The sequence below is a fragment of the Cyprinodon variegatus genome, unplaced genomic scaffold (assembly GCF_000732505.1).
Source record: "Cyprinodon variegatus isolate N-32 unplaced genomic scaffold, C_variegatus-1.0 Scaffold17, whole genome shotgun sequence".
Lineage (NCBI taxonomy): Eukaryota > Metazoa > Chordata > Actinopteri > Cyprinodontiformes > Cyprinodontidae > Cyprinodon > Cyprinodon variegatus.
In genome coordinates, this window is record NW_015150470.1 from 1811851 (window position 1) to 1825213 (window position 13363).

The 13363-nt window shown below is 37.8% G+C and overlaps 2 protein-coding genes across 2 annotated transcripts in view; one reads left to right on the top strand and one right to left on the bottom strand.

Annotated features, from left to right (window-relative positions):
* Window positions 1-3799, bottom strand: part of LOC107092435 (sodium- and chloride-dependent GABA transporter 3-like) — a 13258-nt gene extending 9459 nt beyond the window's left edge. The window contains exons 1-6 of the mRNA XM_015386928.1: window positions 3635-3799; window positions 3398-3532; window positions 3177-3314; window positions 2822-2909; window positions 389-521; window positions 176-310 (exon numbers count right to left, since the gene is read on the bottom strand). Of these exons, the coding sequence (XP_015242414.1) occupies window positions 176-310; window positions 389-521; window positions 2822-2909; window positions 3177-3314; window positions 3398-3532; window positions 3635-3791 (786 nt within the window). The 5' untranslated portion in view covers window positions 3792-3799. The remainder of the gene's footprint in view (window positions 1-175; window positions 311-388; window positions 522-2821; window positions 2910-3176; window positions 3315-3397; window positions 3533-3634) is intronic.
* Window positions 3800-8603: 4804 nt separating this feature from the next.
* The window catches only part of LOC107092464 (sodium- and chloride-dependent betaine transporter-like), an 8372-nt gene continuing 3612 nt past the window's right edge, over window positions 8604-13363 (top strand). The window contains exons 1-12 of the mRNA XM_015386963.1: window positions 8604-8875; window positions 8981-9115; window positions 9250-9387; window positions 9507-9594; window positions 9900-10032; window positions 10475-10609; window positions 11154-11257; window positions 11347-11471; window positions 11546-11658; window positions 11740-11877; window positions 11986-12088; window positions 12221-12321. Of these exons, the coding sequence (XP_015242449.1) occupies window positions 8695-8875; window positions 8981-9115; window positions 9250-9387; window positions 9507-9594; window positions 9900-10032; window positions 10475-10609; window positions 11154-11257; window positions 11347-11471; window positions 11546-11658; window positions 11740-11877; window positions 11986-12088; window positions 12221-12321 (1494 nt within the window). The 5' untranslated portion in view covers window positions 8604-8694. The remainder of the gene's footprint in view (window positions 8876-8980; window positions 9116-9249; window positions 9388-9506; window positions 9595-9899; window positions 10033-10474; window positions 10610-11153; window positions 11258-11346; window positions 11472-11545; window positions 11659-11739; window positions 11878-11985; window positions 12089-12220; window positions 12322-13363) is intronic.

Genomic DNA, 13363 nt, shown 5'->3' on the forward strand with positions numbered 1-13363 from the left:
TTTTTTTAAAAGAGAGCTCAAAGTAACACAATATGAAAACAAAGACCAAACAAAAGCTTTGTCTCCATTTCATTCAAAAGCTGGTCATGATTTATACAATTTGCTTACAGACTTAGTATAATAAGTTGGAGGCTCACATTGTAAGGAAACACATTATAGCCATGGAGCAATGTACCTCAAAGTTAGCCAGCCGTTTAAGGTCTGGATACAGGTAGAAATAAATCCCTTCCCAAGCTCCAGGCAAAGTCAATCCTCTGATCAGGAGGACGAAGAGCATCACATAAGGAAAGGTGGCTGTAAAGTATGCAACCTAAACAAAGATCAAAATCAATAACTTTTTTTCTCCTCACAACATATATATGAGGGTCGTGTTTAAAGTTCGATCCACCTTTCCAGAAGATCTGATGCCTTTCCAAATACTGAAGTAACATAAAATCCAGCTGACCAGAAGACACAAAACAAGCTCCCAGCTCAGGCTGCCCAAATCATGAATACCTGAAGATAGGTTCAATACGCGATTTCTGTGGAGAAACACAAACATTAATAAGTGGTACAGTATAATTCAACTCAGTTTATTTATACAGTACAGCACTAATTCACAACACATGATCTCAAGGCCTTTTACAGAGACAATTCAACCACATCATACAGTAATATTGGTTCAAAGTTTTCTAAGGACAACCAGATGATTCCATCGACTAGATGACTTGAGAGCAATCCCTTACACCAAGCATGCATGTTGAGGAAAACTCCCTTTTAACAGGAAGAAAAATGATCTCTTTTTACTTTTTCCTCTGAACTCTGGCTGCTGCATTTTCGACCAGCTGAAGGCTTTTAACTATAGTTTGTGGACCCCCTGATAATATAGTATTACAATAGTCCAGCCTAGAAGTGTATAGACTAGTTTCTCAGCATCACCACAGGACAGGATATTTCTCATTTTGGCAATATTCCAGAGATGAAAGAAGGAATTTCTAGAAACCTCTTTGACATGGGATTTAAATAAAAGGTATCGATAAAAAACAAATTTTTTAACTCTATTTTCTGAGATCAATTTAATCCCATCTAAATGAAGTGACTAATCAGTTTATTTTCAAAGACTCTGGTCCAAAGACAACTTCTGTTTTGTCTGCATTCAGCAGCAGATAGTTAAGAGTCATCCAGGCTTTTATGTCTTCAAGACATGCCTGTAAGCTATGTAATGGGTTAGCTTCATCTGGATTTATAGACAGCTATGGCTGAGTATCATCAGCATTACAGTGGAATTTAATACCACCATGTCCAATAATTCTACCAAGTGGGAGAATTATATTGGGAGACAATATGTATAGTAAAGTAAATTGGCCCTAGCACTGATCCCTGTGGTATTCCACAGGTAACCCTGGAGCATGAGGAAGATTTATCATTAACATCAACGAACTGAAGTCTGTCAGATAACTAAGATTTAAAACATTCTAGTGCTGTTCATTTACTCTGTTATACCCTGTTGTATTTCTTGGTTACTCTCTTTTGCCCCCTAGTGCCTCTGTACTGTACATCCCCCATAGATCCCTTCTACCTACTTCTGTCCACACCTGCTCCCAATCAGTTGATTATTCTATTCACTGTTCTGTCTGCCAAATATAATCCTCTGCAGTTATTCTGGATTCTCTTCATTCCCACCTGAATCCCTGTGCTCCAATTTGTTCTGGTTCTTATGTTTCCTGGTTTGGTCTCACCTTGCCGATTTAGACAGCACATGCCTGATGTCCCAGAATCTCCTGAAACGCTGGCATATGCTGAACTCTGTGTATTTTTTCAATTTTGGGTGCATACATAGCATATTCATAACGAGTCCAGAACTTATGTTCAACGACAGCCTAACATATGCATGAAGTACGGCAGCGTAATGCTCATGAAAAGTCACAAGCCAGTGTCCTGAGGGGGGCAGCAATGCGCTTGGAGGTGCCCGGCCGTCATAAAAAGATGTCTGATCATGGTTTTAGCCTTGCTGCTGTTTACGACTTGCCCCCCCCCAAAAAAGAATAAATAATAAAAAAAGAAAAAGAAAGAAAGAGGTTTGCAGTCACAACAGGTTCAACGTCATGTCTGCTAGAAAGTTTGTTGGTCGTGGACGTGGGTGTAAACGCAGGGAGGATCCATCACACTCTCCTTCTCTCTCACCCTATGATGGCAATGCAGTCTGGAGGAGTACTGACTGTTTCTTACTGTGAACCCCCTGTGATATCAAAACGCTGTCAATACGCCATTATACAGTAGCTCTATGTTAGAAAAACGTTCAACGGTCATCTGGAACACGTCAGATACATTGATATGCATTGATAAGTTTTTAAAAAGTTACGCATAAGTTATGCACAAATTACTCATAGGTTTTTGTTAAGCTGGACACCACGACTTATGAGTAACTTGCAATTAACGAATGTCAACGATCAGATAACTTACCTGTAACATATGTATGAGTGTACGCTGCATACACATCGACGTGTGTCAGCGTGCTTTAGCATGCTCATAACTTATAGAAAACATACCCCTAACTTATCCAACATATGCCAGCATTTTTGCAAGATTTTCTGTACATCAGGAGTACACTGGTCTAAATCGTCAAGGTGTGACAGGGTTATTTCAGGTTTTATGCTTCTGTTGCCACCACTCTAATTATTAAATCTGCAAGAAACCACCTCAGCCACTGTCTCTGTTTTGGGTCCTCTACAAACCCCCACTTAGCTTGACATATATGACACCCAATTTAAAAATGAGCTTAACTCTGATGAAAATAATTTCATTAGATGTTTTTCATTAACAGCAAGTAGTTTGGACTCACTCCCAGAACTCCGTTGCAGCAGATGTGGTGTTGTGATGAGTTGCAGTGACATTAGATGAATTAAAAGACTGAAGTCCGAGACAGTTAACTGGACATGAATGGAGGGAAAAACAGGCAATGTTTCTAATCCTTAATTAATAAATAATCATGGTGTAGTTGGACTGCTTAATTTACATGGTAATATTTCATCATCATCATCATACAAATTAACTCGTTGCAATATAAATACAATAAGTGATCATGTAAAACAATCCTAAAGCCAAAGTACAATAGAAAACTATATAAGGAATGAGCCAATGTATCTAACTTGGGTTTTTAGAGCATTGTTTTTATAAGCATGAAGAACGTGTCTTACCTGTGTTCCACGGATTGTCACAGCTTGCCCAGGGTAGTTGGGATCTGAATGAGGAAACCAGGTAGAAGAGTGCCCAGACTTGGACCAATATATATATCAACTCATAGAGTTTCATCATTAAAAACCCATAACCAATTCCTAAAAAGAGCATACACATTTGGGTTTAATCCTGTATTCCTCTGGTTTAACGGATTTAATACATTAGGTCTGTAACATCTTACCTTGTGCTAATGGACAGAGTTTTCTCCAGCAGCTGAGGAATCCTTCCTGGGTGTACTGGCCGAATGAAGTCTCCATTAGGAAAAGAGGTATGCCACACATCACTGCCAGCAGGGTATATGGCACCAAAAAGGCACCTATGCATAGGGAGAAAACAATACTACCTCTTATACCGTTGCAGTTTACCTTTAAAACATACTTGGTATCATTGCTATAAAAGTTTTTTTTTTTTTTTTTACCTCCTCCATTCTTGTAGCAAAGATAGGGAAATCTCCACACGTTGCCCAGGCCCACTACATTCCCTGCAACAACTAAAACATATTCTGTCTTACTGGCCCACTGTCCTCTATCTCCAACCCGTAACGGATTTTCAGTTTTTCCTCTCTCTCTACTCATTTCAAAACCTGTGACTTCATCTGTTGCTGCTGTGTGAAAAGACGTTGAGTTTTTATCCAGTATTTTACCTAATTTTATTAAAGACTTTTTTTTCATGTTGAACAGTATTTGAATAGATTTTAAAATTGAACACACAATATTTGCTTTGCAAAATTTTCAAAGGAGGTGTAGAAGAACTCTTCAGGTCGCTTAAGGTTTTAGAAGTGCAAAACTGCAAGGAAAAAAGTAGATGAATATACTGTAGTCCTTATCCTTAAGAGTGTGGAATCATTTTTTTTTTTTCACAAAATGTTGAAAGTAATATGTTGCATTTAGAATTACTAAATATGGACAACGTTTAATACTCATACATTTTTACATGCTTTTTAGGAAAGGTGGAAACCTGAGAGCTCAAAAAATTATGATCACAGTAACACAACAATCTAATAGTAGGATTAGCAGAACAGTTTTTAATGTAGAAAATGTTCTGTTGTTTAAATTGGCAACTACGCAAAAAAATATTGATACCCCTTTAAACTTTTTACAGTTTGTGACATTTCAATTTAATTTGACAACAAGCAATTTTACTGAGATTTTATCAGATGGACCAGTACTAAAAAGAACATAATTTTCAAGGTACATCAAAAAAAAAAAAAAACACCAATGAAAATATGAAATGTCGGGCATGTGCTGTATATAAATTCAGATAATTCTTATCCTCCTACACCTACTGTAAATAAACTTCTGTGCAATGCCTTACCTTTAGAATACACCTTAATGCTAAACAGAGTACATCAATATGTAATTTAGTCCAAGTTTAAATGCAGCTGTTTTGTAAAGGCCTCAGAAGATTGTTGCAGACATGAAAAAACAGCACCATGAAGACCAGGGAGAAAGCTGTACAGAGGTTTAAAGTAGGGTCAGGTTATAAAACAATAACTCAAGCTTTTACCAATTCACAGAACACTGACAGTTGTGGAAATAGCAGGGCTGTGACAGCAAAAAATAATTTAAAAGGGTTTTAGGTTATCATATGTAAAATATGTCACATTGTGGTAGTTATGCAAACTCTTAATGCTTTTGATCCATCAATAGGTGGTAACTATTATTGCATCAAAAAGCAATGAGAAAACTGGCACTTGGAAAGTTTTGTGGAGAAACTTTTATGTTTGCCTTTGTATATAGTATGTTGTTTTTTCTTTAAAAATGTGTAGACAGTTTTATGTTTTTCAATTCTGCAGAGAATTTGGAGCCATAAATGGTTAAAATAATACCATCCTTCTAGTGATTGAAGGTATAGAGGATGATCTTTTCTTTCCTGGTGGATCATCTAAATAAGTGGTCCTCCTAATTGTTAATCATTCTGGTTATGGCGTCCTACGTGCTTGTCCATTTAGCTATCATTTTCTGTGCATGCTCACTTTCAGCATATATCTGTGGTGATATGGCTACGGTTTCAGACAGTCATTCAGCTCACCTTTCTCACTGCTGTTCTTTGAAAATGACTGACGGTTATAAGAGAAAAAGTGTCTAGGAAGTGTACGAGAGGAAAAGAAAGGCCTTAGTTGCGCAGAGAGCTCTCATAGCAAAGCATTATTGGAGCTATGAGAACAGCAACTTTTAAACAGAATGTGCATGAGGAGAAATGGGCTCATGCATGTTCTCACACATGCATTTTTTTTTAAGTGGAGAGGGCGGATCTTCAAGAAAATCCTCCACAATCCCTTTAACAGGTGTGACCAGAACAGATGTGGTCATCACCAGATTTAGTGGTTCTAATTTGCTGTTCAGGAGGTTCAAAAGGGATGAATACCTTTCAAGAGACTGCAAATAAACGTCCATAAACTTCCAAGTCCCAACGATATTCCCAATTAGGTGCTGAAGACCATATAATTAAGTTATAATTTGTTTTCTTAGAGTTTTAAATTGACTCAGAAACTCCTCAGTGTTGTGTACTTAGTTCGTCGGACCTGTTCCAGGTTGGACTCCGACAGGGCTGCCCTCTGTTACCGGTTCTGTTCATAACCTTTATGGGCAGGATTTCTAGGCACAGCGAAGGACTGGAGGGGGTTTGGCTGGCTCCCTCCTTCCAAGACCTAAAGATTGCACTGGGGCAATTTGCAGCTGAATGTGAGGTGGCCAGATGAGAATCGGCTCCTCCAAGTCTGTGGCCTCAGCCAGAAAAAGGTGACTTCTCCCCTTCAGGCTGGAGGAGGGTTCCTGCCTCAAAAAGAGTTCAAGTACCGGTACTATATCTTGGGGTCCTGATCCAGAGTGAGGGGAGAATGGATCGCAGGATTGATAGACAGATAGGTATGACTGGTGTTATAAGGCTAACGATGCGGCGGTCAGTCATGGTGAAGAAAGAGCTAAGTGAGTAGGCGGATTTACCAGCGGGTGTATTTTTTCTACCTTCACCTATTGTCATGAAATTTGGATCATGACCAAAAGCACGAGATCCTGGAAGATCCAGGTCCAGAAAGTAAAAGGCCTGTACTGAGATCAGTTCCAACTATTTGCATTTCAAGCTCGACAATGCAGACTAATCACCTGGTTAATGTTGAATTTGTCTGCATCATCAACATCAGGTCATAATTCCTTGTAAGTGCACACTTTCCTGGCAATAAATCTGATTCTGATTCTAGTTACGTTCTAGTTAAGTTAAAGATGAAGGAAAATAAGGCTGGGTTTTTACTTTGTTTATCTGGATTATCCACCTCTGGTGGCTGGTAGGGCATTCACCCGAAGGTCAACTTGTAAACTAATTGACTTAATTACTGTAGGCAAAGCCGAAAATTGGTCTCTTATTGGCTTATTCTATGGCCTTAGTAGAAAACCCACTACAGTTAGTAATAAAGCTGGATTAGACCTACCTGATATGACAAAAAGACTATCAGCAAGATGTATTGTAAGTAAGTTTCAGTTGAACCTCCCCGCGGCTGTGACTTAATTTGATGTCATGATAGAATGACACACCAACTAAAATTCGACTTTCATTGTCGAATAGTCAATTTGGGAAAATTACAACGTGCAAATGCGTTAATGTCTGTTCACTCCCATTAGAGATAGGGTGAGGAGCACCTCAGGCTTTCCCCAACAGAGCTGGAGGAGGTGTCTGTGGAGAGAGAAGTCTGGGAGCCTCTGCTGAGACTGCCGCCCAAACAACCTGGTCCCGGATGAATCAAAAGACCACAAGGCGATGACGATATAAGAACAGTGGTAAGAAGTTGTGCATTAATTCAATTCAGTTTATTTATATAGTGCCAATTCACAACACACGTCATCTCAAGGCGCTTTACAGTTCAACCAGATCATACAGTCAAATTGATTCAAAGTTTTCTATCTAAGGAAAACCAGTTGATTGCATCGACTCATTGACTCAAATGCAACCCCTCACACTAAGCATGCTTGTAGCGACAGTGGAGAGGAAAAACTCCCTTTTAACAGGAAGAAACCTCAAGCCAGACATGGGCAATGTGGAGTCAACAAGTCCTCTCCATGTCATGTATTTAATCTACCCAGCCAATTAACCAGGTGAGTCCAATCTGCACAGGTTAATTCACGGTGAAGATTGGACTCACCTGCTTCAGTGGCTGGGTAGAACAAATACATGACATGGAGATGACTTGTTGATTCTACATTGCCCATGTCTGCCTCAAGCAGAACCAGGCTCAGTGTGAGCGGCCATCTGCTGAGGCTGACTGGGGTTCAAGGAGACAGAAGCAGAGATACAAAAAGCAACTGTAAAATGCGGCGCCGTCCAGGAAACACACAGCCAGGCAGACGAGCTCCAAGCCAGCTCCCATGTCAGAGGATATAGAGGGCACGTCCAGCCAGTCACAGTCAGAGAAACAGGACTACACTGGAAAACAGGCCGATCTCCAGCATTTATAAACAAGGATGTTGATGGAAGCAGCACAGCTGATATTTCTCTCCAGGATGGAGTCACAGCCAAACAGGAACAGACGAGGCAAAGCTACTATGAGAAAAAGCAGAGAGAGCATAACCTTAGAGATTGAACTAACACATTCTGCAGAGTGGGAGAATAGAGATAGAATGAAGCAGAATGATGAAATGGGGTCCCCATGTCCTCCAGAAGTCTAAGCCTATAGTAGCATAACTATAGAGATAGCTCAGGACATTACAAACAGCTATACCTATAGAGAGTAATAAACAAAAACACTGCAACATTTATATGATAAGAACTGCTGAGGAGGCATCCAAGAAGTTTATTTATGAATGTTTGAAGAAAAAAATGCAAGAACCGTTTGTCCTCTTGGAATTAGACTAAACCTTTCAAACAAGAGCGAGGCAAGAAAATGCCTCATGTGTGCTCACATTCAAACTCTTTTTCATAAGTCCTGGAAAGTACTCAAAGCTTTTCTTTAGTATATAATTTACATGTAAATGATGACATACAAATTTCTACATTTGAACGCACCTCTGCCAAAAACGAAATATGTTTCTGTTTCTGTTAGTTGAAGGGGGAGACAGAAAGATATCCGATATCATACTGGAGATAGTTTTGTTTCTATTATTTTGTGATATCTTTTTGTAAATGATAAAAATTGGCTGAGATGACCACTTTAGTGGCAGCTTTTTATAAAAAGGTGAAGAAAAACATTATTTTACATTTTCCTAATTTTTTTTTTTTTGTATAAACCACTGGCAGTTAATCAAAAATTTCCATAATTTCAAATCAAGCTTATAAAGGGTGTATGCAAATCTTGACCTCTAAAAATGCCTCAGGCATCTATCCCCAACCCCTTAAAAAAAGTTTCTTCTTGTTTAAGAACCCATTTTTTTCCTGTATTACAGAGGTATATCCACCTCCAGAGCGTGGATCATTCCATTCATAGAAATAATAGGCAGTTAGTGAGGAAGATAAAAGTTTAATTTAGATTTTAGAAGGTAGATAAACAAAATGGAGGAATCTAAAGATCTTCCAAAGAGCAAACACAGAGAGAAAAGAGAAAATCTTAGAAACACAGGAGACAGAGGACAGTGGTTCAGTAAAGCTGAATATGTTCTGGTTGTTGCAGGAAGTATTGTTGGTCTGGGAAATGTATGGAGGTTTCCCTACCTCTGCTACAGAAACGGGGGAGGTAGGTTAGAAGTTTGAACTTGATTTAATTGATTTGTCTGTTTAAAAAAGAAGTACTTTGATTTCTCTTTGCATAGCGAGTACATTTCTTGTTTGTGAATTACAGGTGCGTTCCTGGTGCCTTACGGCCTGTTAGCAGTTGTTTGTGGGATTCCTCTGTTTCTGCTTGAGACTTCAGTTGGTCAGTTCACCCAGGAAGGATTTATCACATGCTGGACAAAACTCTGTCCTCTAGCACAAGGTGAGATGGTGAATAAGAAAACTCTAAAGTCATCTAAAAAAGAAAAAATATTCCATTTCAGAAATATTGAATACAGTTCTTTACTCTTTCTGTTTATAGACGGTCTGTGTAAAAACTTTGCATTTCCTTTGCAGGAATTGGAGTTGGACAGCTGATGATTTCACTTTGTTTCTTCATCTACATTTTGATTGAAGCCTGGGCTCTCTTCTACCTCCTGTTCTCGTTTAGGTCCCATCTTCCCTGGGCCAGCTGTAACAACACCTGGAACACAGGTAAGATGATTCAAAATACTTTGCTGATTTTACTAGAATAAAAAATGCTTAGAGTTATACAAACTCCAAAAAAGATTGTAAATAAATATAAATTTTAAAATGATTTTCCAAAAATCTAGCTAACTGCATCGATATCATGACCTCCACTTCTCCTAATGTGACTACAAGTCAGACCAACTCTTCCTCTGCTGCAGCTGAGTTCTGGGAGTGAGTATTCACTTTTTTTAAAGCCTCTTCAACATGATTTATATAATTACAGGAAGATTTTTGTGCCTTTTTTTTCGTAATCCCTCCTTTTCTATTCTGTTTTATGCAGATTTCAATTAATTTGCTAATGAATGAAATAAGTAGATCACAAACATCTGCAAGAATAGTAGTTTCAGAAAATTCTGCAGCAAATTTCCATGCTAAAAATTTAGTTTTGCACCAGAACCTCACAAGTAACACATGAGTCTTATTCCATCTGTACAACTGTTGATTTCAGATCACATGTCTCTGTTTAACATCCTTAGACGCCGGGTATTAGGCATGTCTGCAGGCATTGAGGAGCTGGGTGCTGTGAGATGGGAGCTCGCTGGTTGTCTTCTAGCCTGCTGGGTGTTGTGTTACTTCAGCATCTGGAAAGGTGTCAGGTCCTCTGGAAAGGTCTTAATAAAAGACGTAAAACCTTCAGTTTTATTTGCATATCCTGCTCCAATGCACTCTGATTGATGACATAGTTAAAGATTTGTAAATACTCTTCACAGTAATTTGAGATTAACATTATTGACATATCAACCATTGAATTTTAGTACATTTATTTAGATGTGAAAATAAAGTAAAACAATTAAAGGTGCCACAATTGTGGGCCTCGGTTAAAAACCTTAAATTCCTTAAATCAAATTTAATTAAAAAAAATTCACAAATCATGTTGAGTTTTTTTTAATTTGATAGAACACTATACGAGTAATGCATAACAACAATAAAATACATATATATGTGTGTCTTTGCTATGCAAAATGTCCTTGATATGCAACATATGTATGAAGGGCTTGATGCTGCATAGAACTCTACAGACTTAACATTAACTGTTGTGTTTTTGTTTCAGATTGCCTATTTTACTGCCACATTCCCCTATGTGATGCTCCTGGTATTACTTATCAGGGGTCTGACCTTACCTGGGGCATGGCAAGGGATCTACTATTACCTACTTCCTGATTTGAAACGGTTGGCTAATCTGGAGGTGACTATTGTGTAATGATTAAAGGCTTAAGGATCATTGTTTATTGTACTGCAGTTTGATAAACGTACAACAACACTTCTTAATTATTGCAATTAGTATTACAGGTGTGTATTGCTCTCCTGTCACAACTGTGATGACTCAGTGCTGGGGATGCTTAATTTATGTAGTCTTCCTTAACTTGTTTTTCAGTTTTACCACTATGCAGATGACATACTGCTGTATTTCTCAGCTACTGCGATTCTATCGTTTTAAAGGAATTCAAAGTCTCTGATAGTCTCTATACCTCTCACTCACAATGATTGTTTGGTTGTTTGTCAAGTCATTTTTGGTAATTAACTTTCCTTTGGAAAAATAAAAAAAAACTTATTAGCTACTGTTATTTTTTATGCAACATCAACCAACTATAACAATCTTTTAATATCTTAAATAATTTGAGTACAGTTTTACATAATTCTAACCTATTATTTAGCATTTAGAATTGACTAATTATGTACAATTTATTAAATAATTATTATTTTGTTGCTGTTGTGGTGGTTTCGTTCAGGTTTGGATAGAAGCAGGATCCCAAATCTTTTTCTCCTACAGCCTAACTGCAGGAACAATTAATGTCTTGGGAAGCTACAATGAGTATAATAATGACTGCTACAAGTAAGTCACCATTTTCTTTGCATCTTTAACTTGAAAACATAAACTCCTGTCTAACATTTGCTATATCATGAAATAAATTCTTCCCATAGAGACTGCTTTTGGCTCTGTCTGCTGAACAGTGGGACAAGTTTTGTTGCTGGATTTGTCGTCTTCTCTGTATTGGGATTCATGGCTCAGAAACAGGGTGTGACGGTTGACACAGTGGTGGAGTCAGGTATTTAAATGTATTATTGAAGAAAAGAATTTTGAAGACCAAGAAATTCTTAAAAATACTTGTCTGAACCTCAGGTCCAGGATTGGCCTTCATTGCTTACCCTCAGGCTGCAGCCATGATGCCTTTACCACAGTTCTGGAGCTTCTGCTTCTTTTTGATGCTGATTCTGCTTACAGTTGACACACATGTAAGATATGAAGATTGCTGGACCATATTCATAATAACTGCTATACTTTTAGTGCTTAATTTGCTTTGTTTCACCCCCAAGTTTGTCATAGTGGAGAGTTTTATCACCACTGTGACCGACTTGTTTCCAAAATTGTTTCGTGTGCCAGTGAAGCATGAGATCTTTGTCCTTTTTATCTGCTTATCAAGTTTTCTGGTACATCTGACTTTGGTTACTGAGGTAAATATATATATATTTCTTTTCATGACAATACCTGCAAAACCAAGAAAACACGATTTACCTTGAATATTTTTTTAATGTTTGATTTTATTTTATTTTGTCCTATAGGGTGGAATTTACATCTTCCAACTGATAGATTTTTACGGCTCCACCAGAGTTTGCCAGAATTTTATGGCAATATGTGAATGTCTGGCTGTGGGTTGGATAATTGGTAAGAACAGATCAATACGCTACAATTTACAGTAAATTACCTGAATTACCTTTTTGTTGTTCAAGACCTTTTTATTTTCCTCATATTCCTTTTGTAACATTTGACCAGATTATCCTTTTAAAATGTTATTAGGTGCTGACTGTTTTTCTGAGATCATTGAGGACATGACAGGGAAGAGACCTTCAGTTTTCTTTAAAGTATGCTGGAAATTTCTCATTCCTCTCCTATCATTGGTGAGTCTAAAAAGTCTAAGATTTTTATAGAAGTTCTTAAGCTGCGGTAGGTTAGACTAAAACCTAGACATCGATCTGGTTTCACTGTTTCTGCTTTTTTTCCCCATTATTTTTTTTCACATATTTTGAATCCATCTTGATTGTGCCAAAAAAGTGTTTAATGAGCAATATTAAACACAGCAACATGTGTTTTTGGTGATTCCAAAGAAACTTTATGATTGTTTTCTTCTCTGCACAGTTTTAAAGAATGTCATCAAGGTATGGCTACCTGGTCCTTATGAACCTAAAGCAGGTTCTCTTTCTGGCTACATACTCAAACTTGTTCCCAGTCTGGGTTGGTATCTGCCAAGGCTACTCTTTGTTCTCGGTGTAGGTACCAGATCTTCTTGGGGCCCTGTCCCTTCTTATGGTGTCAACATGTGGCAACTCCACTCAGACAAACTGTTTTGCACCCGTTTCTTTAAAATCACATCTCTTTTGGAGTCTCAACATATTATAACCTATATTTGCAATTTTTTTTTACATTTCATTGACGAGCTAAAGTAGCCAAAAGTAGAAAACAATCATTTTAGGTCTTGAGAGAAAGTACAGCATTCTAAGACTGAGCTCATTTAACAAGATGACAAAAAAAAGTCTCAGCTTATTTTTATTCTTTTTATTAAGATCTGAGGACAGGAAGGACAAATGGAACATCTCAAAAATGACTTTTGTAGAGATTTTAGACAAATAAAACAGTTATATAACTTGTGCAAAATGAACGGTTGTTATTGAAACAAAATTAAAAATAGTGTAGCGTAATATGGCTAACTGACCAAGCTAAAAGAGGCTAACCTGTTAGCTACTGAGCACAGCTTGCCACAGCGCTACCCAGCTCTCCACCTTTATATCATGGCCTAAGATGTTAGTTTGTTTACTGTAAACACATTTTTTGCAGTTTTTTTATTGATCAGATAAAACTTTTTCGGTCATTAGACACGTTAAAGGAATAGTACACCCAAAACATGATTAGCCTTCATTTTCTACTCACCCCCATGCTGAACAA